The 26,289-nt window shown below is 36.6% G+C and overlaps 1 protein-coding gene across 5 annotated transcripts; it reads right to left on the minus strand.

The window, feature by feature from the left end:
- Nucleotides 1-446: 446 nt before the first annotated feature.
- LOC124407627 (mesocentin-like) lies at nt 447-26,289 on the minus strand. Of its 5 annotated transcripts, none has more exons than XM_046883922.1 (15): nt 26,242-26,289; nt 16,692-16,870; nt 16,447-16,594; nt 15,984-16,278; nt 15,560-15,898; nt 15,313-15,485; nt 14,901-15,043; nt 13,058-13,144; nt 12,279-12,512; nt 6,038-10,927; nt 5,548-5,655; nt 5,092-5,202; nt 4,544-4,648; nt 3,736-3,945; nt 447-3,668 (listed from the first exon to the last, which is right to left on the minus strand). In XM_046883922.1, exons 2-15 carry the CDS (start codon nt 16,851-16,853, stop codon nt 3,489-3,491), a joined length of 7,185 nt encoding a protein of 2,394 aa, XP_046739878.1. In that variant the 5' UTR covers nt 16,854-16,870; nt 26,242-26,289; the 3' UTR covers nt 447-3,488. The 5 variants fall into 5 exon arrangements, with proteins under 5 accessions (XP_046739878.1, XP_046739877.1, XP_046739879.1 ...); XM_046883921.1 differs by lacking the exon at nt 26,242-26,289 and adding an exon at nt 25,827-26,234; XM_046883923.1 differs by lacking the exons at nt 13,058-13,144; nt 26,242-26,289 and adding an exon at nt 25,827-26,234.

Consider the following 26,289-nt stretch of genomic DNA (forward strand, 5'->3'; position numbering starts at 1 on the left):
ACAGCAAGATATACACATAAACGTCTGTAATTTATTGGGTTTTTTTCTTAATTTAATTAAGTAAAGTGACAAACTGAAGTTACTGATTTGTAGACTACAATAGTGCAACTAAATCATGTTAGGTAATAAGTACCTAGCTATATATCTCACCTAGCTATATAAATAAATGGTTATACTATGATAGGTGAAAGTCACAAATGTAAAATGGAATATACTGACATGTGAGATATTTTTTCCATGTATTAATTCGATATTAAAAATATCGGGAAAACGGGTTGTAGTCGCGTGGATAATTATGAAATAAAAAGTACCTATATTCAGATAAAACATGTCGTACTCATTGACCAGCAAAAGTTGATTAGATATAGATGTATCGTGTGTTCTGTCCGTATGTATGCTGGGTAAGAATGACATATGAAATAAATCAAAACAATACAGAAATGAAAAAAATTAACAGACATTTTGTTTAATACGACAATAATTAATAATTCGCATATCAAAAAAGCACAAATCCTATGCACCATGCATTAAATATTTGATCATAAAAAAATAATATGTATAAATATGGTGTGTATGTATACGTAGTTTAAAAAATAATTAATTACATCAAACGTACGGATACTACAAATTTGTATCATGTAAATGTAAATTTATAAGGAAATTTAAATATAACGCACATTCATTTGTAATAAGCAATACTCTTATTGAAAACTTGACACAAATTTAAATTCATATCGCAGTTACGGAAATGCTGCAGTTTGTAATGATAATATAATGAAAACACATTTTGACACATATTGACATATGGTATAGCTGTCTTAATCGGGATGATTTATAACTCGTTTCGGTTCGTGTGCTTTGCATTCCGTTTCGTCGTAAATAGCCGACTGAGATGTTACGTGCAACGTATAATCTTAGAATAGTTTATAAATAGGTATGTACCCGGAAAATGATTATATTAACTGCACAATTACAAAGATGAACAGAAACAAAGAATGAACTTATAATTGTATAAAGTCAGGTAAATAATGTAATTAAATAAAAAATTGTAAATCGTTATTCTCATACGAGTATACAAACTACAGATAAGATAAGTTTAGACATATATACGCTGACCAAAGCATAATCAATGCTATTGGTATATTATTTATGTATATTTATAATTTATTATTCTATTATAATAATAATAATTAATGTTGTACTTAGATCAACAAAATTTACACGTTTCAAGAGAAATGTTAATAAAAAGCAAAAAAAGCAAGAGAATCTCATCACCCGTTCATCTTATCCAATATCATGGATTTTTATAGTTCCTCAGTTGTACTTATATTTATTTATTATCGTAATTCTTATGTTTCAATTTATCAAAACATACCTCGTCGTGTTTTTTATACTACAAGAAAAAAAAACGTGATGATTTTGAAGATTTAAGCTATACTAATTAATAATACATAGGTATTTTATATATTAATATATATATTTATATATATATTATATATATTTAATTTTTTTTTTTTTTTTAATGATTTTCTTTTTTCTTCTTTTTAAACAAGAAACCTCTCACTTTGTAGTATTTTCTATTCGTTTTGCTATTCAGTATCGGTTTATAAGTCACATTAACTATAGATTAAGAAAGTCTTGTAGTAGAACGTGTAAGAATAATAATAATTATTATTACTTACAGGCGGTGCGAAATAATACAGGTATGTATACGAACCATTCATGGATGACGTGAAATAAATGAATGACCATATTCATGATATCAAAATGAATAACATAGTTGCTTCATCTCAATAAGCTTAGGTACATTGTACATTTAGCAAATTGATGAGCGGGAGTATCTCGCAGTATTCTTTACACAAATTACGATACCTTATACTCAATTGAAACCTGATACACAATCAGTAATCCTTTTTTTTTATCTTTCCACTGAATGATAATTTACATTCGTTCGGTTGATTCGATGTTTGAAAAGAAAAATAAAACGTCGATATGGTAAAGGTAATGATGAAAATGATTACAATAACAGCAAGTTTCGAAAAAAGTGTAAATGTTACATTATATATTACCTAAGTAGAAATGGTAAAAATTCATATGGATAACAAAATTTTGCTGTAAAACACTGTCTTATGTCACAGGGCATCGGTTGTCGTGAAAACTATGAAGTGGATGTTGCCGTAAGATTCGGTGAAATGCAACTTATGCCTACGGTAATACATTAATTAATGCACTGTTAACTACAGATAAGAGGCTTCTCTGCCGCTATATACGATTTATGCTTAGTCATGCCTTTTTAATATTTCAATTTGAAATATTTCACGAGTGTATCAAGTTCTACAAACGAATACAATAAATTCCAGAATTTTCAGTGAGCTTGGAACTAAAATATCTCAATGCAATGAGTGCAGGTGAAGTATTATCAGATTAACGAATATCTGGAATCACGTTGAATGTTTTATAGTGCTTGGAAGACATAATAAAACCATGTCATTCGGATGCTTGATTCGGATATCTATTACTTTCGCCAATGTGTCCATTATACTTTTATTGTTTTCGTTTGTTTAGCCTAATATTTTGATTACCTTACAACAAACTGTAGAGTACCCTTTGCCGACAACAAGTCTTAGCATTTATTTATATCGATAAGTAGATATTAGACTCGTATGTATACTTTATCATCTCGAGTATGGTCAAATTCATGTATATCGGAGTTTTTATTTCTGTTCAAATTTTTTCAAGTTCTTATATTTTTTTATTTTTGAATTATATTACTTTAAAAACTTTCTAGTGAACATCGTTCCAATGTATAACTAATTCAATATTGCAACCAAGCATAAGACAATTACTTGATAAACATACTTGTTTCTGTCATCACATATTTTATGCTGACATCATAATGCACATTTGTACCAGGAATATTTCGCGCAAGTTACCATTTGCATTGAGGAAGGGAGCCATCCTGAAGTTGTGGCTCAGAACACGAAGTCACCTCAGTTAAATCGAGTGGCCACTTCTACTAAATAATTCGTGTATGAGGTAACGTTATCGAATTCAAAGTGAGCAGAACTAATTATTAGTACTCGTCAAATGGAAATGTAATGAGATCTTTCTTTTCCATGATACTCTACACTATTTCTATACTCTAAAACAAGGTACATACTTTATAAAATTATCGGCATCATTGACAAATGATCTCTTTCAAAGCCTCAAACATTAATTTTTCTTCTTCCTCAAAGGCGTCATGGTGTAAAGTTGCATATAATTTATATACATGAATCAGTAGCTACTTGGTCGCTAACGATCAACTATTCATGGAAATTACATTTCAATTTGATTCATTAATATGCTCCGAAATTTTCAAATTTATATCAATATTTTACAAACAATTAGTAACATTATTTCATCAACATTTCTACCTAAAATACGATCAAATTTGAACAATATGGTCAGGGCACTCTACAGTTGTACCTAGTGCTTACTCAACGCGGTTACTGCGCAGTCTGCTGTTGAATTTCAATCTTCTCAACTGTCATGTCAGGATTCATATCTGTGGCTTCCTGAATAGCTTCCGCCAGAGCCTTGTCATGATCGATGGGATCCCCGTCTGATTGTATTGTAATTTTCTGTTCCACTCGAGTCTCAACAACACCGTCTTTTTCCGTCTTATACTGAAAGAAGGAATTACAGATTAATACAATTTCTTCTTTTAATCTATATGTAACCAATTACACTAACCGTGATTGTTTCCACGGTACGAGTCTTGCTGGATATTGTTTGGGAGCTGACAATTTCACCGGTTGCGCTATAATTGCCATCTTCGCTCTCCAGAGCTACTTTTCGTGACTCAGTTGCAACCAGTGGTACCGTTGTTGTCGTTGTTACATTGTTATCGGGTTCCCCTGTGTAAACGTGCGTCTCCGTTGCTACTATGCCAGCTTGATCTCCCTGTAAGTTTTCAAAACAAATTTAAAACAGCTTTTCATTTGCGAGCCGATTATAATTCGGCTACAAAATGCGATCATTTTCACAAACTGATTTTCAAACAACATAGAGTTGATGTTGATATGTATGAACCTTGACTTCGTACAGCTGTCGATGTCTTTATTTGATAAATAATATATTTCTTCTTTCAGCATTTGGTTTTTGTTATTAAATAGTACAAAAAAATAAAGATGTTAAAAAATTCATGCCCGTACAGATGCAGTGAAATCAATGCAAGAACAACGATGCCAGTATTAAACTTACCTGCTTTCGTGATTTTGAATTCGTAGCTTGTGCACATAGCTTGATATATTTACGAGATGAAATTATTAACAGGGTATTTATAAAAGCTTAGAAAGATTTGAGAATAAACAGACACATAATTGGAATTCTTAAATCTGAGTCGGAAATGAAAAATTCTTTATACCGTTTGTGGAATATTGGAGATTGAAAATTACAAAACATGCTACATAAATTATTAAAGAATAAAGTGGGTAAGGTATCATTTATATAAAATTCTTGAGGATTCGTATTTCATTAATCTGACCATGGTATCATTTACCTGATAATACTGATTGTAGATCGCTTGTTGGTCATCTTCAAAATCGATTGGCGTACCCGAATCACCGCTGCTCGAACTGGAGGTACTATGACGACGTGAGCTCAGCTACGCCATGCAATGTTAGCCAAGCCATTGAAATTATTTACGAATGAACAGAAACGAAAAATTATAAGTCCATTGATCTTTGCTCGGTTAATTAATCAAATAAATAGGTAAAATGGCAAACATCTGAATGATCTGTGCAAACTCCATTTTATATATTCAAAATGATTATGGAAAGAGTGACTTCAAGGTTTGCGTAAATTTCACTTCTGGTTAATTAAATGAGTTATGTGAACAAGGCCTGCGCACGCGGAATCTGGATTAGCTTTTTCGACTATTTTGCAGAATTTCAGATGAAACGCGTAATAATTTACTAGACAAAAAATGATTGTCGCCAAGTGCAAAATATGCCCTGTCTTTCAACACAGTGTGAATGGAAGTACATGCCCGATTGAAGATTGCAAATCAAGGCATATTTCAAAACGAAAACCAATTATAAACATTACCTGTTCGCCGGAAAGTACATGACTTGTTGTTCTAACTTCCTGTGTGACAACACGCTGTTCCTGCCATGTTGCACTAGTAGCAGTTGTATGAGCTACCGTTTTTTCCTCCACCTAATTTGAAAGAGAGAAATAATAAGGCTAATAAAAAACCAAAATCATAATTGTGTTAATATGCTGACATTAATTAAACATAAATGTTGACTACGGAATCTAAATTATGACGATACAAAACGGCATCGATAATTAATTGATATCGTATAAAGATGAGAAAAATTTATTCTGTGAAAGATTTTGAGAATCAATAGGATTTTAGTTGTGAATTTAATTCGGGAAAAAAGAAAGATAAAGTCTCACTTACAAGTAGACGTAGAATCTCTGCATTTTTAGTAGGCTCTCACAAGATGTCAGTTTTAATTATATGACCAATCATCAAAACTTTATTTCATTTCAACAAACCTGGCTCGTTTTCTGGTTCTTTTCCAAGTCTTCGTGCATCGTTGCTGTACGGGTCGTAACAGCGGTTGCTGTCATATATGGTGATCTACCATCGTCAGCTGCCTCAGCCTAAGTACAACTACTATGTTACAACGATTTTTAGCTAAAACATTTATGCCTACGCTAAACTAGGTTTGGCTTTGAAATCAATATTAAATTCTACTTGCACCCTACAGATAATAATCATCACTGAATGGGAAAAATTCCGCTGTTTTAAATACGTTAAAAATGAATAAGTAAATCTAAAAAATATCGACACAATGACAACAGACACATAAACACATGCTGACAGGCTAGTATTGCAGTGGAAATAACATTGACACAGCATGGGACGAAAATTTATAATACTATAATATCAACCGTTTGGTACTAATAAACTATCACTGCAGGAATGCAGCTTGAAAACTGTCATGCATCTGTTGTAAATGATAAAAAAAAAGGAATATGTCACCTTGTTCACATGTGTAGATACCGTGACTTGGCCAGTACCTCCTGGCGTAAGATCCTCTACTTTTTCTTCAATGTTCTGTGTCACGCCTTCATGATCTTTGACAGCCGACTGTTTAGTCGTAGTTTTAACAATTGTTGGTGTGGTCGGAATTGAGGTCTTCTTTAAAGCGGGAATATTGATCTTGGCAGCGCCACGCAACTCCTTAATAACGTCACCTTTTCCCTCACCGTACTGATCCAAATCATCATCACTGTCTTCTCCAGAACCACTTTCATACGCTTCGCCTGACGTTGAATAGACCTTGGCGTCTTTACCAAACGAACTCATTCCGCTGAATTTCTTATACCGCGGGTCGTCATAAAAGCCTTGATTTACTGCACTGACTAAATTTGCAATATTTTCTTCTGACTGAGCATTTGGTTCGATCGTAACGAGGACGGTTTTGTACATAAACGTTAGATTATCTTTACTGTCCAGCTTGCCATCGCTAGAGTGAATTAAACCATCCTTGATATAGCTTCCGTCATTGACAAACAGCGTTCCATCGAGGGGTTTGCCATTCTTTCCATAAATTACACCAGCAACAACTTTGCAACCTTCTGGACCGAACGGATTTTGCGTTAGCGGCTTTCCATTCTTTGCATATACTATGCCTTCGCGAACATAGCTACCCTCTGGTCCAGTTTCCCGATCATTCAATGGTTTTCCACTTTCGCTGAAAATTACTCCATCTCTTATGAAAATACTGTCAGGACCATAGTACCGAGCGGTCAAAGGTTTGCCATCTGTGCCGTAAACTTTACCATCCTTGACAATGTTTCCGTCGTTATCGAAGGGACTGTCTTTCAAAACCTTCCCATTTTTGTCACAAACGAGTCCGCGTTTGACAAATGTGATGGTGACGATCCTTGACTCTTTAGTGAGGGGTTTACCGTCTTTTGCAAAGATTTTTCCACTGTGTATTGTGTTGCCATCATTATCGAAGGTCCCGGACGCCAATGGTTTGCCATCTCTTCCATAAATCACACCATTGACTACCTTGAAGCCGTACGGACCATACGATTCAGTTGTAAGTGCTTTACCACTGATATTGTAGATTTTACCATCATCTATATACGTATGCTGATCTTCGTCCGCCCCAACATCCTGATCTAAAGGTTTGCCATCCTTAGAACAGATAACTCCATTTTTGATGTAGCTACCATCACTTCCGAATGAAGACTGACTCAAAGGCTTGCCTGCTTTGTCATAAATTTTACCATCTTTGACATAGCTGCCGTCTGTGCCAAAAGGTCCATGAACAAGCGGTTTACCATTCTTGTCGCAGACCAATCCTCGCTTAACAACAGTGATCGTAATCACAGTGAATTTCTTGAACAGAGGCTTTCCGTCGCTTCCATAAACTTTTCCATCCTTGATCACGGCATCGGATCCAAATGTTCCTTGCTTTAGTGGCTGGAAATTTATGTCTACAACAATCCCGTCGACTACTCTGTAACTTTCCGGTCCATACTTTTCTTGGTTCAACAGAAGTCCGTTGGATCCGAATATTTTGCCGTCTTCAATGTACGAGGTTTCATCAGAAATTGGGTCCTGATCCATAACTTGACCATTGCTGGCGTAAATCAGTCCATCTTTGATGAAACCGCCATCGTTTCCAAATATCTCTTGGTTCAATGGCTTACCACTCTTGTCGTAAATTTTACCATCTTTGATGAAGCTGCCATCTGTTCCAAACGGTGCTTGCAATACAGGTTTGCCATCTTTGTCACAAACAAGACCCTTGCGAACCAAAGTAATGGAGATAACGGTGTATTTTTTGTCCAACGGTTTCCCAGTTGGCGCATAAATAAGCCCATCTTTAACTAGATTGCCCTCTGCGTCAAATTGAATGTTCTTTATTGGAGTGCCAGCCTTATCAACTACTACTCCGTCAATAATTTTCAAGCCTTCTGGACCAAATGCTTCTTGTGTAAGCGGCTGTCCAGTAGCGGCGTATACTCTGCCGCTCTTGATGAAACTTGTCTCTGCATTCAGTGGCCCCTTTTCTAAAGGTTTACCATTTTTGCCATAAATCAAACCATCTTTAATAAAGCTACCATCTGATCCATAGACATTTTGATTAAGAGGCTGTCCATTAGTATCATAAATTTTTCCTTTCTTAATAAAACTGCCTTCAGAATCGAATACCCCAGATTCCAAAGGCTTTCCGTCTTTATCACAGACCAAACCGTAGCGCACTAACGTTACGGTGATGATTGTTTGTCTTTTATTCAAAGGCTTACCATCAGCACCGTATATCAAACCATTTTGTATTGTACTACCGTCGTTTCCAAATGTTCCACGATTCAAGGGTTTCTTATCCTTTCCATAGATAAATCCGTTCTCTATGGAGTTTCCTTCTGCTCCAAAAGAACTGTGGTTCAACGGTTTTCCATCCTTGCCGTACAGTCTACCTTCCTCAACATAACTACCAGCTGGGAGTTCAGCACCAGAGTTCAAAAGCTGCCCACCCCAGCCATAGATTAAGCCATCTCGTATGTAGCTGCCATCACATTTGAATGCACCTTCCTTCAATGGATTCTCACGCTTATCGTAAACCACGCCATTCTGAATATAGCATCCATCTGGTACTAGAGAGCCCTGATTTTTGGGATTTCCGTCCGCGTTAACGATTTTGCCATCTTTGATGGCCATATTGTCAGGGCCTTTATCGTCTTGGTTCACCGGCCTGCCATCTCTGTCAACAATCAAACCGTTCTTGACTCTGTTGCCGCCGGGTCCAAAGACACCGTCAGTAACGATTTTGCCGTCTTTTCCATGAACCAAACCAGCTGCAACGTACGAACCGTCAGAGCCAAAGGTATCCTTATCCAGAGGTTTACCCGTCGCTTCAAAAATCACACCATTTGCAATGAAACTATCATCTGGAAGTGCCGAGCTAAGATTCAACGGCTTTCCATCTTTTCCGTAAACTCGGCCATCTCGAATGTGACTTCCATCAGGCTTGAAGAACGCTGCCTTCATCAGCTTTCCATCCTTGTTATAAATCAAACCGTCCCTTATGCTTGCGCCCTCGGGAACCAAAGAGTCCTGATTCAGAGGTTTACCATTCTTAGCATAAATTACACCTTTCTTGATGTAACTTCCGTTAGCAGCAAACGTTTCGTTTTTGGCAGGTTTGCCATCTCTTCCGAGGACCACTCCATCCTTGATTGTAAGTCCGTCTGGTCCCAGAAAACCTTCGGCTAAGACACCTCCGTCACTATCATGTACTACTCCATCCTTGATAACCATGTTGTCAGGCTTGAATAAGCTTTGATTCAAAAGTTTTCCTTCTTTGGTGTTGATTACACCTTCCTTGACAAAAGCACCAGGGGCAATCAAGGGAATTTGGCTCAACGGTCTTCCGTCTCGTCCGTAAATCACACCGTCTTTAACAAAACTTCCATCCGGCTTGTAGAATGCATGTTTGATAGGCTTGCCATCTTTGCCGACAACTTTACCATCCTTCAAGTGAGCACCGTTGGGAAGCAGCGATCCTTGGCTGAGGAGGTTGCCATCTTTTCCATGGACTATCCCGTCTTTTATTACCGATCCATCTGAGCTGAAGGATTCGCTTTTAACAGGCTTGCCGTCTTTCGAATAGACTTTTCCATCACGGATGAAGTGTCCATCGGGACCCAGTTGACCAGTACTCAACGGTTTTCCGTCACGATCGTGGAAGAGGCCCTCGCTGATGAAAGTTGAGTCGGGTAGCAAAGCAATTTGACTCAGAGGTTTGCCATCCTTTCCATGCACCGCACCTGAGACTATGTAGTCGCCATCTGTGCCAAATGAGCCTTGAGTCAACGGTTTTCCATCCCGACTAAATATCAGTCCATCTTTTATGTAATCTCCATTTTTTCCAAGGGATTCATAACCGAGAGGCTTACCATTCTTGGACACAACTTTGCCGTCTTTGACCAGAGTGTAGCCTGGTCCCAGGCCTCGATCATTGACTGCCTCTCCGCTTGGCTCATAGATGATTCCATTCCTTACAGCATTTCCGTTAATGCCCAATGTTTCTTGGTACAGAGGCTTGCCATCTTTGCCTGTTACTAATCCATTGGCAACGTGTGTGCCATGCGGACCAAAATCGGATTTCTTTATTGGATTACCGTCTTTCCCGAGAACTTTTCCATTGACGATTTTACTGCCATCTGGGCCCAGTGTACTTTGATCCAAAGTTTTGCCTTCCTTTGTATAAATTATACCACCAATAACTTTGGAACCATCTGGTAAAGGTAATATCCTGTAGTTGGGTTTGCTTTCCACTGAACTGGGTATTATGACACCAGGTTGAACCGCAGCTCTTTGGTTCTGCAGTTCACCGCTGATAAAATCATTCGAAGCTTGTTTTCCATCATCCGGCGAAAGAGCTGCTGCTTTCTGCTGTTCTTTCAGTCCAGCAGATTCTACGTAGTTTAATCCTGGTGTACGTAAGCCCACTGGTGTTTTATTGGCATCTGTTTCTTTGGTTTTTCGTTTCTCAGCTGTTTCAGCAACCTTCTTCTCTTCTCCAGGAGCATAGTTGAATGCTAAGCCAGTGGCTTTTCTACCAGCTGACGTGGGTGATTGTTGGTCCGATGGATCCTGGGACGAAGGTTTGTCTTCGTACGAAAAGCCACGTGTCTTGAAATTTTTTCTAGTCGGCGAAGTTTCATCTTCAACATAATCGTACGGTTTTGTGTATCCTGGAAGTTGGGGAGAGCCAGGGGATCCTGCTTTGTCATCTTTTGATTCAGAGTCATCTTTTTCAGTTGACTCGTCAAGGTCTTTTCCCTTCTTATCTTTTTTCTGCTTGGAATCTTTGTCCTTCTTGCCAAACAGGAAACCACCAACAGGACTCTTGGATAATAAATGAAAACATGCGATACAAAAATATGTAAATACTATCCATACTTACTACAATGTATTATACCCTTAAATGTCAAATACATTGGCAAAGCATTTCACACCATTTTCACTCTAGCGATATCGATTTGATTTCATAACTGTAATTTATTTATTTATGGTCAATTTTTTATACCATAAACAATAATATGGGTAACACAAATACAATAATCTCCATTTTCCATCTCCAACTATGTTATTGCAAATTTTAAAAAGCAGAATACTCGGTCAAACATAACATTAAACCTTAACTACAGCTTAGTAGAGGATTGATTATAAGTATATCAATGCGCTTGAAATCCTTTGAATTCATTACTACAAAAAGCTCCCGTTGTGCTTTATCTCGTGAAAATTAAGGTGGCTATCAAAAAGTTCCCTGAGATCCTTGGCAATAGCAACACGGTTTAATGGTAAGTCGTGAAGTAAATAATCTGTATTAGAACCGTCCGGCCTGAAAAAAGATGTAATCGATGACTTCTCAACACTGAAACTTTAGCCCATTAGCACTGCACCAACAAGAGACGCCGTTAAAATAGCTATGAATTGTTAGTTTCATAAATTTTGAACTCGTTGGCGAACAGTAAAAAATTAGAATGTTAAATCTGCTGCTGAATATCATTAATAAAAATTAAAAACAGTAGCGGCCTTAGATGGGATCCTTGGAGTACACCCGCTGGCACACGAATTTCACTTCATAGAAAAATTTCAATTTTGACATGCTGAGACTTGTTAGTAAGATATGACCCAATCCAGTGCAACCATGAGCCTCCACTGACATAAGTGTAATTATTGAATAATCCTTAGAGTAATATTTTTCATAAGTCCATAGTAGTAAATGCGAAAGGAAACAGTGTGAAATATGCCCTGCCAAGGTATATGTATAATACATCAAACAAAATTTACATTCACCAGTATTTTCTGAATACCTAGTTTCTACGGCATCTGGCGAGTTAGTGCCAACGCCAAATGCTGGTGTTCTAGCATACAAATCTGAATAGGAGTAAAGAAAATCTATCGAATGTGTATTTTGACTATAATCTAACTCTGACGGAAATTAATGAAACTGCATGCGAGTTACTGTGACAAGACGTACTTTGCGATAAATTACATTCAACATAATAACATCCACTTGACCATTTCTTTGAAATATCGTTAATGAAGTATGGTGGTCTGGTCTTAGACACATTTAAAATTTTATCAGTTTGCTGTACAAATATCCTAAATTTATTCTCGTTCTACTACCGTATAGCAATATTATATCTCTTTATCAAAGTTCTAATTGCTCATTACTCTGTAAGAAACTTACCTTGATTTTTTCCTTCTTTTCCTTGTCGCGTTTTTCGGGTGTCTCCTTGTCTTTTTTTTTAGGCTCCTTTTTAGTTGGTGACTTTTCGCTGCTAGTGTCAAGCAGTGCACTTTCGTTTATTAAGTCAGAGTTATTCAAGTCGTTGCGGTTTTCTTTCTCATTTTCATTCTGCTTGTCCTTCTTCTTCTTGGACAAGCCACCAGGAGGAAGGACCGCGATACCCCCAATTGGTTTCTACAATTAGAGCGACACAATCACAGAGGACATCATGCAATAAGCTGTACTAATTTTACTCTAAGCTTGGTAGCACTAAAGGATATTCTCTGCCATTTCGTAATTACGTGCTAATTCAGTTGCGATAGAAAAGATTTTTTGAAGCAACACCTGTAATGAAGTATCAACAAATTTGGATTATACAATATACATGTATGTATAAACACACGATTATATACATCTAAACAGAATTAAATAATCGGTCCCAGCCTTCATATACCTGTGTGTGCATCTTACACGCAGGCACACACACATGCGTGCACATACCTGAAAAGTGGATCTAAAAGAAATATGATAAAAGTACCAGACAGCAGGTTGGATGAGTATGACAATGTTACGGTGAAAACTGTAATATAAGAAAATAGAAATTTACAAGCATGCATAAATAAATTGACAGACACCAAATAATTATATATAAGCACATCAATAATATATAAACGTATATACATATATGTATGCACAATAATGAGGTAGTGCAATGATGAGGCGATTACGGTTTTTTATACCTTTTTCCCACCTTCAGCGTCGTACTCTCCTTCCAGACTGCTGTTACTGCTGGCTGAAGTGGTTCCAGCACTTGTCTTTCGTGTTAGCTATCGGTGTTAGTTACGTGTCAGTTATTTATCATGATTATGGTTCTAGAGACGGGGCAGGTTTAATCGGAGCTGAATATGTTTAGTTTGCTATTTAGAAGTAGAAATTGGAATAACTTTTTATCCATTCGCTATTTTCTATTAGTGAATTTGGCTCAATCCCAGCCACAATCGAGATTCTTTATAGTATTTTTCATAAAACGATAAATGTATTAAAACCTGCCCTGAAATCTGTAGGACCTTTTTAAAATGATTGAGTTGTGAATGAAAATGGGGTTTCATTTGAGGTTTGAAGCAATATGTTTGTTACGATGGAATTTCAACTGGAATATTATGCTTATATTTTTATATATAGACAGAATGTATTGTTTATTCTAAGACGTCATAGCTTCGTTGGAAAAATTGCCAGAAGATGATCAATGAGCGTAGAAATAACGTTCAAGATTTTACGAATATTGATTGAAAAAATTTAAGTACTCCGTATTCTGAGCATGTTGGAAACTGTTGCTCATGAAATTCCCTTTTTTAGGAATACGAGCAATGAATATTAAAAAAAGATCCATTGAACAGCTTTTTCAAAATAACTGAAATAAAAGGAATCCTAAGAAATGTGCCAGCAGAAATTTCACAGAGATCTAACTTCTCATGCTGAGGAATGCTGTGTGCAAATTTTGTGCTTTTAGTGTTCACTAGCTCCTTGCTATTTTGAACATGACAATTAGTTTACCAATGAGTTCCTTAACACTCGCATAATTTTAGTATCTAAATGATTGTCTAAATTTTGTATGGTGAGGATGAAATCTAGAACTAAATGATTTACATACATTCAACATTATTCCTGCGCATTAACTAGCAGTATGAACTGAGGAAATGCTCCGATAATAATGTGCGACTACATGAATGTTTTCATGGATCCTAGAAGCGTGAAATTTTTATCGATAAGAATTTAAACAAGAAACTGATCAGTGTCAAGTATTGTTCCAATTATGAACTTTGATTTGTAAATGATGCGGTGAGCCTGATGCCGTAGCATGCAACTTAAATGCGATCACTTGACTTCATGTCTATCATGCTCTCCAACGTTATCAACAAAACTTAAGATTACAATATGTACGATGCTCGGACAGGTATATTTATTTGGAAATAATAGTCATTATGTGTGTTTTTCTCTTCACTCCAACAAAAACTGGATAATTCATTGAAACAATATTTTGCCCAGTCAATCTTTTTCGTGTGAAAGTTAAATTTTAATTTCATAGAGACAAAAATGCTCAAGTATGGTTCAGAAAACTACAATTAAATCATTTAAAATTCACCTTTTACCAGTTGAAATATATTAGGAAATTTTTTTTACCTTAACGGTCTGCAATGCAAAATCTCTAAAGCAAGACGTAAATGTAAATATTTTTAGTGACACATTTTACTACCAACACACTACAATTAGAATAGTAATATTTATACACATGGTCTATGGACTACAAAGTTTCTCAATTCAGAGGAATGATATTTTATTCTAACTGTGAAATATCAGCTTCATTCATACTTTCACGATTGATGGTAAGCACAAAATTATTATTCCGTCTCTTTCTCTGCGATCAATTGAGAAAAATGCTGTCGGTATGTATGCCGTTGTGAGGAAGAAAAGTAAATAAATAAACTTAATGGACTACATTATTCTTATAGTTACACCTTTGAAACTAATTGTAATTTAGAAATTGCAGTGATGTAAATTGCGTACATATTATGATATTCTTACCTTCTCCTTTTTCTTCTTTATAGGACTGGGCCGTTGTTCAATATATTCAAGATCAGGTATCGTTTCAGGTTCGTAGCTCATCATGGTATGTCTCTTGCTGGGCTCCGATCCATAAGTCTCAACAGGCCTTGGTCCACCCAAGGCTACAGAAAAAGTTTGCGGATCAAACTAAGCATTAAAATTGACCTAACAAAGTGTACTGCATTATGAAGGTGACTTAGAGTGAGGAGGAATCAAACGACATAATAGAAATATTCTGCGAATAATATAAAAAATAAGAAGGCGTGTAAAACAGGAATTTTCAAACAAAACTCGCCTCTCGTATTCGAGCCATGAAATGTCAAGATGATTGAACCAGTGTGATAACTAATTTTGACCATTATTGTCGAGCTATAAAGCGTTGATTTCTTACCATCCATACTGCGAGATGTCAGCCGTCGCCCACTGAGAGATCTCTCAAACTGCGGTGGTTGTCTTTCGATCGGGGTTTTCTTAGTCTCATAGTGAGTTCTTCCTGAGTAACGGAAGCGAGATCCAAGACGTGGGAAGAGTCCAATTTTTTGAGTCGGTTCAGGACTCATCAACCTGAGGATAAAGAAAATTTAAGGATAAAAAAAAATGAAACCGATATGGAATATTATGAAGTTTATAAAAATTACCTGAAGAAAGTATGATGTTCGACACAGACTTTCCACAATTTTTTGGCGGCTCTATGATTGGCCAGTTTGAAGCCAATGGTAGATTCAAATTGTTCAAATTCTCCGGGTCGAATTTTTATGTAAAAATTGTGCCTCTTGTATGAAATTTTCAATATTTTCGGCCAGGCAAATCTGTTTATTCTCAAACGATCCCTGTGAACGAGTAGACCAGAGGAACAGACACCCAACATTATGTCTACACCTTCCGAGTCCTTCGCAGGATGGAGATCTACACCGTACATAGCTAACTTCTTCGCATTCTCAAGGTAATGAAGTTCGGCTTCTGCCGGAGTCTGACCTCTGAAAAGTTTGATTTGGGTAGTAAATAGAAAAATAGGAGAGATTGAGTAGCTTATTATATGCAAATGAACTTGAAACAACTTACTTGTGTGTTTTGTGAAGATCCATGACCTTTTCGACAAGTTCCGGAGTTTGATTTGGAGCAAATTTGAATTCGTTTAAGTAAGTTCTTTTGTGCTCGTCGGGGTCGTAGTCTCCTACTTCTGATTGCACAAGGTAAGAGCCCAGCAAAGCATGGGTGACAAAAGAACAGGGCAGACGACCTGTGACGATATCGTTTCTTATTTGCAAACATAACTGATAGCGAGTTATATCTTCCTGGAGCTGAGCAGGGTCTGGCGGGTAGAATTTCACTTCGAAATTGAACTTCCACGGTTCATCTACGAAAATTATTTCAATGTTAGACTAATCTTCATTAATATTGCAAGATTTTAATTCAAGAGGGAAAAAATAATACAATGAAAGTATATAGTGTATATGTCATCATATATATAATAAAGTAAAACGTGCAGAGATTAGATATAAACGAGGCATTAAATTACACGTACTTTTGATGAATTTACCAATCCTTTTGTCAAGATCCAGCCAGTTCCTCGGGTCGTGCCGGTCTGCATATATCAGCCCGAAGTAATCTTTTTCCAACAAGTTCATACTTTGGCATATTTTGTCAAGGAGCTCTTGGCCTCTAGCCTTTCTCTGTAAAATGTTCAAAATTAAAATTCTATCCAAATCAAATGGGTTAAAATAATAACGAGTCATGGAATATACAAATATGCATTGAAAGCTCGGTCACCTCAATCGGGAAATCTTTGACAGTGCCATCGAGAAGAGTTATTCTTGCCAAGACAGTTTTTCCTTTGTTAGACGGACTTTTGCTCGGCGAGCTTGTCCTGGTTCCATTTTCAGCCGCTGATGCCTCCGCCACACTGCCACCTGATTTAGGTTCCTCCGGCATCGCGTGCCCAGTATTCTCTGGAAGAAGTAAATCTGAATTAAATGTCTATATGTCTTTACCTGTAGAGTAAAAAGTTTCCTCATACTTGAAAGGTTGAGTTTTATTATTTAAATGTTTTCAAATATTAACAGAAGAACGATAAATCTGAATTGTGATCTTTTGTTAGTCTGTGTGTGAAAATTTTCCTTTTTGGCTGAAAAAGGGAAGAAATAATGTTGCCTATGAGGTTCAAGTTGCAAGAGGTATAAATGATGGGAAATTTCAGCACAGTTGTGCAGTCTGTAATGACCACACCTCTAATCAGGATTGAGTGATAAAAGGCACTTCAGTGAATGCAAATAGCACGTACACATACACGGTATGAATAGAAAGGAAATTAAGACCCCAGCAAGGTGAAAAAAATGAATTATAAGATGATAAATTGGGCAGTGGGCAATTTACAAGTACCAAGTAGCAAGTGCCAAGTGCCAAGTGCCAAGCGCCAAGTGGCAAGTGGCAAGGGGCAATTGATATACATAAGTTATAACAAGGTTCAACCCAAAGAAGACGTATTAGCCGAGGTTTTAGCATTATCATGCACGTATTGCATCTGCTGTAGTTCGTTTTCAAGGATTCCTTTTTGCGTGAAAATGGCACAGTTATAGGTATATATCAGATATATTTCGTTGGTTCTGCCTAAATATATCTCTTTTAAATGTTTCTTCAGCACACTCGCGTGTTAAAATAAACAAAAACTAAAGAAACGCTGTGTTATTTACCCAGCAAAAATTGATTACCAGATTTTTATTGGAACACGAATTCGACACCTTGTACAATTATTTACGACTTATTTACGCGCAGACCTCATTATTTGCTGACTATATATAAAAACTACGATTTGATAAATCGTAATTCAGTTTATTTCTCTTAACGCGTTCAAAATTTCAGTCATATTATTTCCTATCTTAAACACAAGTACCTAATCTGCAATCCTTTTCGGACATTAACAATGCCCGAATTAATATTACAGAAAAACTCGTATGATATGCAAAAAAGTATTATACATTATAATAAATTCCACAATTGTTCGCGCGTACAAATAAATGACCTGCAACTTCCGTCGAGAATATATTTACAACTTCGAAACCGATAGTCACAGTGTTCATACGGTTCACTAAATTATCATTCAATGTATGTCTCGAAAGGAAGGAAGAAAGAAAGAAATTATGAAAAGGTTAAATTAGTTACACTTTTTCGTTCACCCCAGGTCAGCTATTTGTTTAATTAACTCTTCTATTTCAAAGCGCCTGAAAAAAAAATCCGCCCAGTCCCTGCGGCGAAGAAATAAGTTGAAAAAATGACTAAAATAGAATCTTTATCATGGAAGAAATGTATGCAATAAATAGCCTGAAGAGGAAGGTAGCCTAGCTAGTCTTATATCGGAGTATGTTAGTAAGAACGATAGCGTCATCGGACCAATAACGGACATTACCTCATCAACGCCGTAAGCAGAGGCTCGCGCACATAATACACGTATAATGTCACGGCTAGGTATGCATGTGCACGTACGTGTGTCAAGAGACTATATGTAGGTATAATATGCAGAGAGTGAAGTGACGTATGTGTGCAGTTGTTACTACGAATCGACGAGGTTGAAGTTAGTAACGTTATCGTAACGAAACATATTCGAGAAAATGTCACTATTTTCTGGTTTTTCTAAAATGATTTTTAAGGAACTGAGAATTCGAAATTCGAGTGTGTTTTGTTTTATTACGGTTGACTGAATTGCATTGTCAGACAATTCCAAAATGGCGAAATAACGGTTTTTCCTATGCATGAATCGTTTCGATAACGTTCCTAACGTCAATATGATTCGAATCCTCCGTCGGTACGTTTAACACGTCGAGGTGACGTAACGCGAGAAGATTTGCGAGTGATTCGAGTACTGATAGGGAAATTAAAATATACGGCCCGTTTCAGATGGATTATTTTCAGTGGAGTTGAGGTTTGTCGGTTAATTCTGACACAGGTGTAAAAACTTACGGTCAGCAGTTATTCAACGACAATGCAGACAGAGTGACGCAACGATTGCAGCTGATGATAATTGATTTCAAGAATTTCGGTATTCCTAAAGATAAGTGAAAGCTGCAGCTATATTCTGAAGGAAATCTCATCTATCACTTCTTTCGATCAGAGACCATTGTAGGCTCGATTGATTTACAATAAGACAAAAAAAAAACTTGAGATGATGGTATAAAAAGGATGAAATAAATATTTAAAATGCAATCGTTTTTTAAATACAGGTCCGAAACAGAGTTGAGCCACTTAGAATCGTTAAAGAGAGATGAAAATAATTGATTATCAAAATTTTTACGCAGATTATCAAACCTTTTTTTCTAATCTCAAACTCATTGTACTCAAGCATTTACCTTTCAATTACTTTTACGATAAGAAAAAGTGATTGGGCAGTGAAACTGATAACGTTATGAAAATTAGTAGTTTCTTCAAACTCTTTATTTACTGTGCGAACAAACTTATATTATACGTATAGATAAACGATTTTATGCAATAACTGCATTGATCGTTAAGTTTATATATATATATAGGTCGAAAAAGGAAGCCAGTTAATGTATATTTGTATCCAATGTTGTATCAAAGCTCTGTCGGGTTTATAAATAACACAGGCCTCAAGTGGCGAGTAGAGTAATTAGATCTTACAACTATAAGGTACGTACGTATCACAAACCGAACGTACAGAAATTAATCACTCTACGTTACAGTGTCGCAATATAAATAAATATGTCAACTGACAATGTGCTTTAACGTTATAGAATAAAATTTCACATTTTTCCGCATGTAACGTCTTGAACTTCTTACGACGGTTCTTATAAAGCTTCCTGACCTGTATCTAACGATTAGGAATTTACTGATAAAACGAGTACAAGATAAATGTGCACGTTTACGGCGAACGAGCTGCAACTCGTATCCTACCTACGTCATGTAGTATATGGAGGTAGTCCACGTCAAGTTGAATGGGTGATACTCACCCTCACCCTCTTGGATTTACCTACCGATTTATTGTGGTACTTTACTAGCTGTAGGAAATTTTTGTGAATTATTATAGATTTTTTCAACCTTCGTTTCGAAGCTATCGGATTTTGACTTTTTGGCACTTACAGGATTGTACGGTAAAAATGTATACTACAAAAGTGATTGCCTCCTACCTTACCCTTCTGAATAAATAAATTATACGAAATCGAAATAGTAAATTCATAGAATTCATACAATTTGTTTATTTCTGCGTCAAATGAAAACGTAATTCGAGTGTTGTTGTTCAGAATTGTGTGTAGAATGAGTATTTTGCACGTTTGAGATAATTATGAAATTATCTGAATAATTTGTTGAAATTCTTGAATTTCCCGCTTTACTGAAATTATGTTTAACTCTTTGCGTATCATTAATTCACGATCACTTGCATTGCTTCCAATCTTGCTGTTCCCTGAATGCATTGTTCTGTTCTTGCTCATCTTTTTTTTTTTATTATTTATTTTTACTATTTATTATTATTTGTTTAAGTTTTATTTCTGAGATTGGAATAGCTTCAATCGTTTTACATTACTATCAAGTTAAAGAGATATTTTATTGTCTGACCGCAAAGGAAGTACGGTCAGATAATAAACTCGGTGACAAGATCGGCTATAATAAGCGTTGATAAAATTTTCCTCGTACGAAGCGTTCACATTTCGTATTGACGTGGTGGTGAGTGAACAATGCAGTATTTATACATTCTCCGCTTGTCAGGGAAACCTTTCGCCCGTTGCAATCAGTGCAAATGTGTGATACGCTATAAACATAATAATGCTGATGCTAACTATTCAAGTTTGCTAAATTATATGTATATCATACCGATCGTAAAATTTTTCAAGTTTTACCCCGTATCGTAGGTGACACATCTATACTTGATCAATTGTCAAAAACTGCGTAACGCAGGTGCAGCCGTTACATAAAAACTACTGATTTTACCTGCCGCGAGACTCACAACATTGAATTCTCTGCGTGACCGGAAACGTCAATAATTGAATAAGTCTCTTGGAACAAGTGTGAGTGAATTCCGTATGCGTGATTTTCTGTTTGCGTATATGCTCGCGTTTTTCCTTTTTTTCTGTTCAGGGTTCGTCATTTATACGCAAATCTGAAATAAAGCATCGAGAAGGCGCTGTTTTGTACTTATTTCCGACATATTCTGCACGACTTTATTTTTTTTGCCACAAGAATATTTTCGGCAAAATAAATTGGAGGGTTTTAAGTAAGGTCATCGATTAATCTAAAAGTGAAAAACTATATAGTTTCAGAAAAAAGTTCCCCAGAGTATTACAATGTCACTTGTACTACGTACACGCTATCGAGTTGGGGAAGTTTTACTCGTCGAGACGAAGTCGAGAGCATATACAATAGGTGCATATACCTATACTCGCAGGGGTTGTTTGGTCGATACAACAGAAAACAGCGTCGACGCCGCGACGTCACGACGCCACTTAAATGCGTCTGGGATAAAAATGTCGGTACGTTCCAACGAGTGCAAATATAATCAGAAGAGGTAATGTCCATAGGGTGGTGGGTTGAAACGATGTGCACAGTTTTATCCACAACGAAACATGTAATGATTAGTTCAAAATTTCATAATCTAGCCAGTAATCGAGTAAACTTTTTCTCAGATAATATATAAGATTCGGAGGATTCGGATAATCGTCATTCGTACAACTCATTTTTTACTATGGATCATAGTTGTTCTTTAAAGCGAATGTAAAATGTGTGGTTTTCGGTACAAACAATAAATTTGAAACATGACTGAATTTCTTTAAAATCGGAAAAAATGATTAAAGGTATTTAGGATAATTTCTTGCTTCATCCCCTCAGATATGAACCTGCCAGTGAGTCATTTTTGATCCGATCTCTGATACGTATCGATCAATGATTCTCGTTATCGACGACTCGTCGTGTCTCGCATGTATTTATATGAGTAGTATATTACTATAAGCAAATGTAAAAGACAATGCTTATAATAATAATAATAATAATAATAATAATATATAGATATATAAGTTTATGTTCCAGAAATCTAATCGGCGATCCAATCAATCGAGCGTACCTCACGTTGTAAGCTACACATATTTAATTACATGTATAAGCCCATGGCGTATACAGTGACGCGAAAAAATATTGCAAGTTTTTTCTGCAGGAAAGTTTCATCGTTAGACCGAACTGGGAACCGACGTGTAATTGTGACGAAAAATTGAAACATTAGTCTCACTTTCCGTTTGTCACCTAATTAATTTCTCGTACCTTACCGGACTGGACTACATATCACGTCCACTGATAAGTAATTCGTATTATAGAACTCTAATGTGATACGAAAGAGATGAAAAAAGGGTGATTTAAATTCTGATTTAATGTACACGAGGTACATTTAAAGCTTCGAATTTATGAAGCCGAAATTATAACGTTAACGTAACGGAATATCAGGTCAAATATCATTTTTGTTTTAGAATGGTTTTGAAGGACTTGGCTTTTCAAAATAAGAGTATGTTTCATTCGTCACGATTTACTAAATTTCGGACACTGCTAAAGGTGCGAAGTAACGATTTTTCCTAAACATGCATCGTTACAGTATAACATTACTAACTTCATCCTCATTCCAATACCACAAATTCCTCGCAGCTTCTACTCCCAATCCATACTCTTAATGAAGTATATCCAGTACCTAACATTGTTAGGTATATAATACAGGTATACGGCAACTCAATACCTAGTTCGTACCGACATTGTACAGTAATCGGTTTGCATCCCGTTGGCTCATTGCTAGCATACACTGCACCTACCTAGATCGGTATACATGATACCTATAACATACCTACTGTGTTCCTTACTTCCCCCCTTCACATCTATACAAGTAGATCCCTGCTTTAGCTACCGCAATTGGCGATTGCGGTACGTAAAGAATACATACACACGTACATACATCGGTATCGACGATCTTATGCGTGCATGACTGTATGTGATACGAGCGTGTGGTATAGTACTAGTATAGTACAGAGTAGTAGGTACCGCAGCATGGGTAGCGTACCAAAGTACCAAAGTACGCTAGGAAACGAGCGTAACGTGTGACGAAGGGCATCGCGGCACGCCCACCTTCCTGTCGCGTTGCCGTTCAACGATTCGACTTCAACACTCAATCGGCGGCTGCCTACGTCTTGTACGTAACACAGCCGAAAAAGTTTTGAGGAATTTTTGCAAGAGATTAATACGAAGCGAGATATGAAGTAACGAAAATGGAAGAAACTGTATTGGCAACGTTTTTGATGTCTGTAATTCCAAACGCACCAGCCAATGAAAATACGATGAATATGTAGAGACGTGAAGCATCTAAATCGAAGATTTTTTTTACTACCATTTCAGGGATTATAATTTTAAAGAACAATTCCTGAAAGTACTGCAGTTTAAAGATTGTAATGACTGGAGAGTTTGAACAGAGAATAACACTTTTTTCGTTACTTTATAAGTACTCCGTGGTCAAAGGACCGTCTTCCAAGAGAAGTCGAATATTCGTTTTCTCGACAGCGACGCGTACAAGTTGAGAAGCGTTGAACAACTTTCACCTGTTAACGTTCTTCGCACCGCCATTTTCACGATCGAACGTTAGAGAATGCATTCTAAACATTTCTACGTGCGTGAATCCGTCAAAGGAAAAACATGGACGTATAGGTATATCTGTGTACATACATGCCCGTTATTATTACACTTATGTATACACACGACCGTAAAAGCGGAGTCTCACCGCGCAAGCCTCACCTTCCGCTTAGATTATAATGGACTTAAGGTTTGATTCACATATATATTCACATGTGTTTACGTATATTTAGGTTCGAAACACGTGCTACTACTATACTACTACGTGTAGATACCTTGATGTAGATCATCTTGAATCAATAAAAATATACTTATCAATATAAGACGATATTGGTCTGAATTCGAGATCGATAATGACGACGAAACAGGTCAAATTGCACTTATCGATTAACCAGGCAATGTATACTCCAATATTCCGCATTCATTTTCGATTCCATTCAATCAAAAACCATATTAAAAACGAAATGGAAACTAAATGCTTCAGGTGTGTCAGTTTGGCGGCAAGTAGGGTGTAGCCTATTAACGAGGGTAAAATTCGTCACAGCATAGCTGCACACTTGATAGGCTTCACCTTATCACTCCCGTTATCCCCAAGATTTCGAAACTCTTGTGACAGTGGTGTTATAGCAGAAGCCGATTAGGCGCTAGAAAACAGTCCGTCTCTACGTGTGTGTGTGTATGTGTGTTTGTTATACCCACACACATCCCCTTTCGCCGTATTCTTTTGTATTGATAGACCGTGGCAAGATATTTCTTTAGAAAAAGATTCGAAGTACAAAACTCCTGATTTAATATTCATACTCTTGTTAGCGGTTATAGAATCGTTGGAAGAAATGGATGGCACTGATTTGTCTAGCACGTTTCGTTATCAAAGGTAACCAACATACGTCTCCTAATTTGTTATTAACAGTTGAAGGTGTAAAGAGATGTGCAGAAAAATTCGAAAGCGCGTAAACGTATTTTTCGCTTGTAAAATGTGTATCGAGTGAAGAATAGGTAAAATAAAATCCCGCATTTGGCATAGCGTTATATTATAAGACATCAAACTCCGCAAGAGCTTGCGAGATACAGTTATACTTATAATTTGACGCTTCAAACTACCGAACAAGGTTAATTCAGCGTCGTTGTTAAATATTAATTGAACGGAATGAGGCAACTACGAATACTCTGCTCTGGACTCCACCTTTTCCTTATATCAGTCATGTATGTACCTTTAACCTATATGCAGAGATTCCCTCTTGAATGGTAAAATTACCAGTGAATTGACAGTGCTTTACTCTGGCATTATACGTTGAGATTTATATATACACGCCAGGGATGAATCACTGACTCCCATCAATACCAATCGGTTTATTGATCAGGGAAACGAAGAAAGAAATGACTATGACCGTTATGTTTCTATTCTATACTTTTCTCTTCTTGCACTCGCTTAAAGTAATATGCAATTGGGACGTGAAATTGGTATAATAATAATAATAGTAAAAGATGTATGTGTTGTGTGTGTATATATAAGCCTCTTGCAATTGGTTAATTGCGAGTCAAGGTTTATAGAATCTACATATATCCAAAGATAAACTGCCGCTTGTATGATGTAATACGCAGAATCAATTTTCAGTAATATTTATGGAATGTCCATAAATTATACACTTTCCTTTGAAATGCGTACATATAACTAACAATAAGGTAGAGATTACAACTTTGGAACCATAAAACATGTACGGTCTAAACATCGGGAGCATTTTCGGAGATTTCAACGACGCTCTTGAAAACATACGCAAACTGTTCCTTTTTCGACTAAAGTTCATACAATAGAATTACACGCGATGTGTGAAGTCGATATAAAACTATATGCATATGAATAGCAAATTCACAGTATAGTTTTTTGCATGAACGATAATAACGAGACCGATAATAATGAAAAACCCAAAAATCCGCAAAATCGTGCGTACCTAATTAAATTTTAAGTAGACCGCCGCTGAATAGTGTCAACAAAGGTAGTCAAACGTACGGTACATACGTTCAAATATCGAACGAAGGAGCGCGTCTGCATGAATGAATAGCGAACATATTTGAACCGGTTCTTGAAGTTACTTTTAAGCGTTGCAGATTTTTGAAAATCTAACGAAGAGATATCGAAGCGATGAAACTTTCCGTTCAGAATAATTATCGAATCTTTTATAGTTAAATGACAAAACTGTAACTGCGGCAGGTTCGGAAGCCGCAGCTCTAACGTACTATAATGCCCCGGTGCACTCCTCGTCATATGTCAAATAATTAAAGGGATATGTGAAAAAAATATAGACTCACCAGAGAAATTCGGATGATATTAGTGTGGAAGATTCCCTGAGTTATAACTTATACAGCTATAACGCCAGGATATCGTAGGGCGGTACACTGAGAAATCGGTGAAAAAACTCCTTTTTCCACGACTGTGGGCTGGGCACGTAAACAACTCACAACTTCTACAATACAACACGATAGCTACGAAACAGGTTTGTTGAATAGGGACGCATCGGGCCGCAGAACGTAGTGGAGTACGTATACGAGCTATTTTGAAATAGTCCCTCCGTGTTTGACAGACTGTTTTTTTCACCGGTTATTAGAGGAGTTTATCGATCAGCTCAGTTTGATTGCGTCATATAATTGAAATATCGAAAATTAGGGAACTTTTAATCGTCAGACACATCGTGCGTTAAATAATTTCTTGAATAACTGTATGTACGTCACGGGCACAGGGCTCTAGTAATCCTACGCACTGCCAGCCAAGATG

The sequence above is a fragment of the Diprion similis genome, chromosome 6, assembly GCF_021155765.1.
Source record: "Diprion similis isolate iyDipSimi1 chromosome 6, iyDipSimi1.1, whole genome shotgun sequence".
Taxonomy (NCBI): domain Eukaryota; kingdom Metazoa; phylum Arthropoda; class Insecta; order Hymenoptera; family Diprionidae; genus Diprion; species Diprion similis.

What these genes read in the sequence shown, in the direction of transcription:
- LOC124407627 (XM_046883922.1), bottom strand. Translation starts at nt 16,853, where the DNA reads ATGCCGGAGGAACCTAAATCAGGTGGCAGTGTGGCGGAGGCATCAGCG. An exon ending in GATCTTCACAAAACACACAA is followed by an intron (nt 15,899 to 15,983) that starts GTAAGTTGTTTC and finishes CAAACTTTTCAG; the next exon opens with AGGTCAGACTCCGGCAGAAG. An exon ending in TATCTACACATGTGAACAAG is followed by an intron (nt 5,656 to 6,037) that starts GTGACATATTCC and finishes AGTTGTACTTAG; the next exon opens with GCTGAGGCAGCTGACGATGG.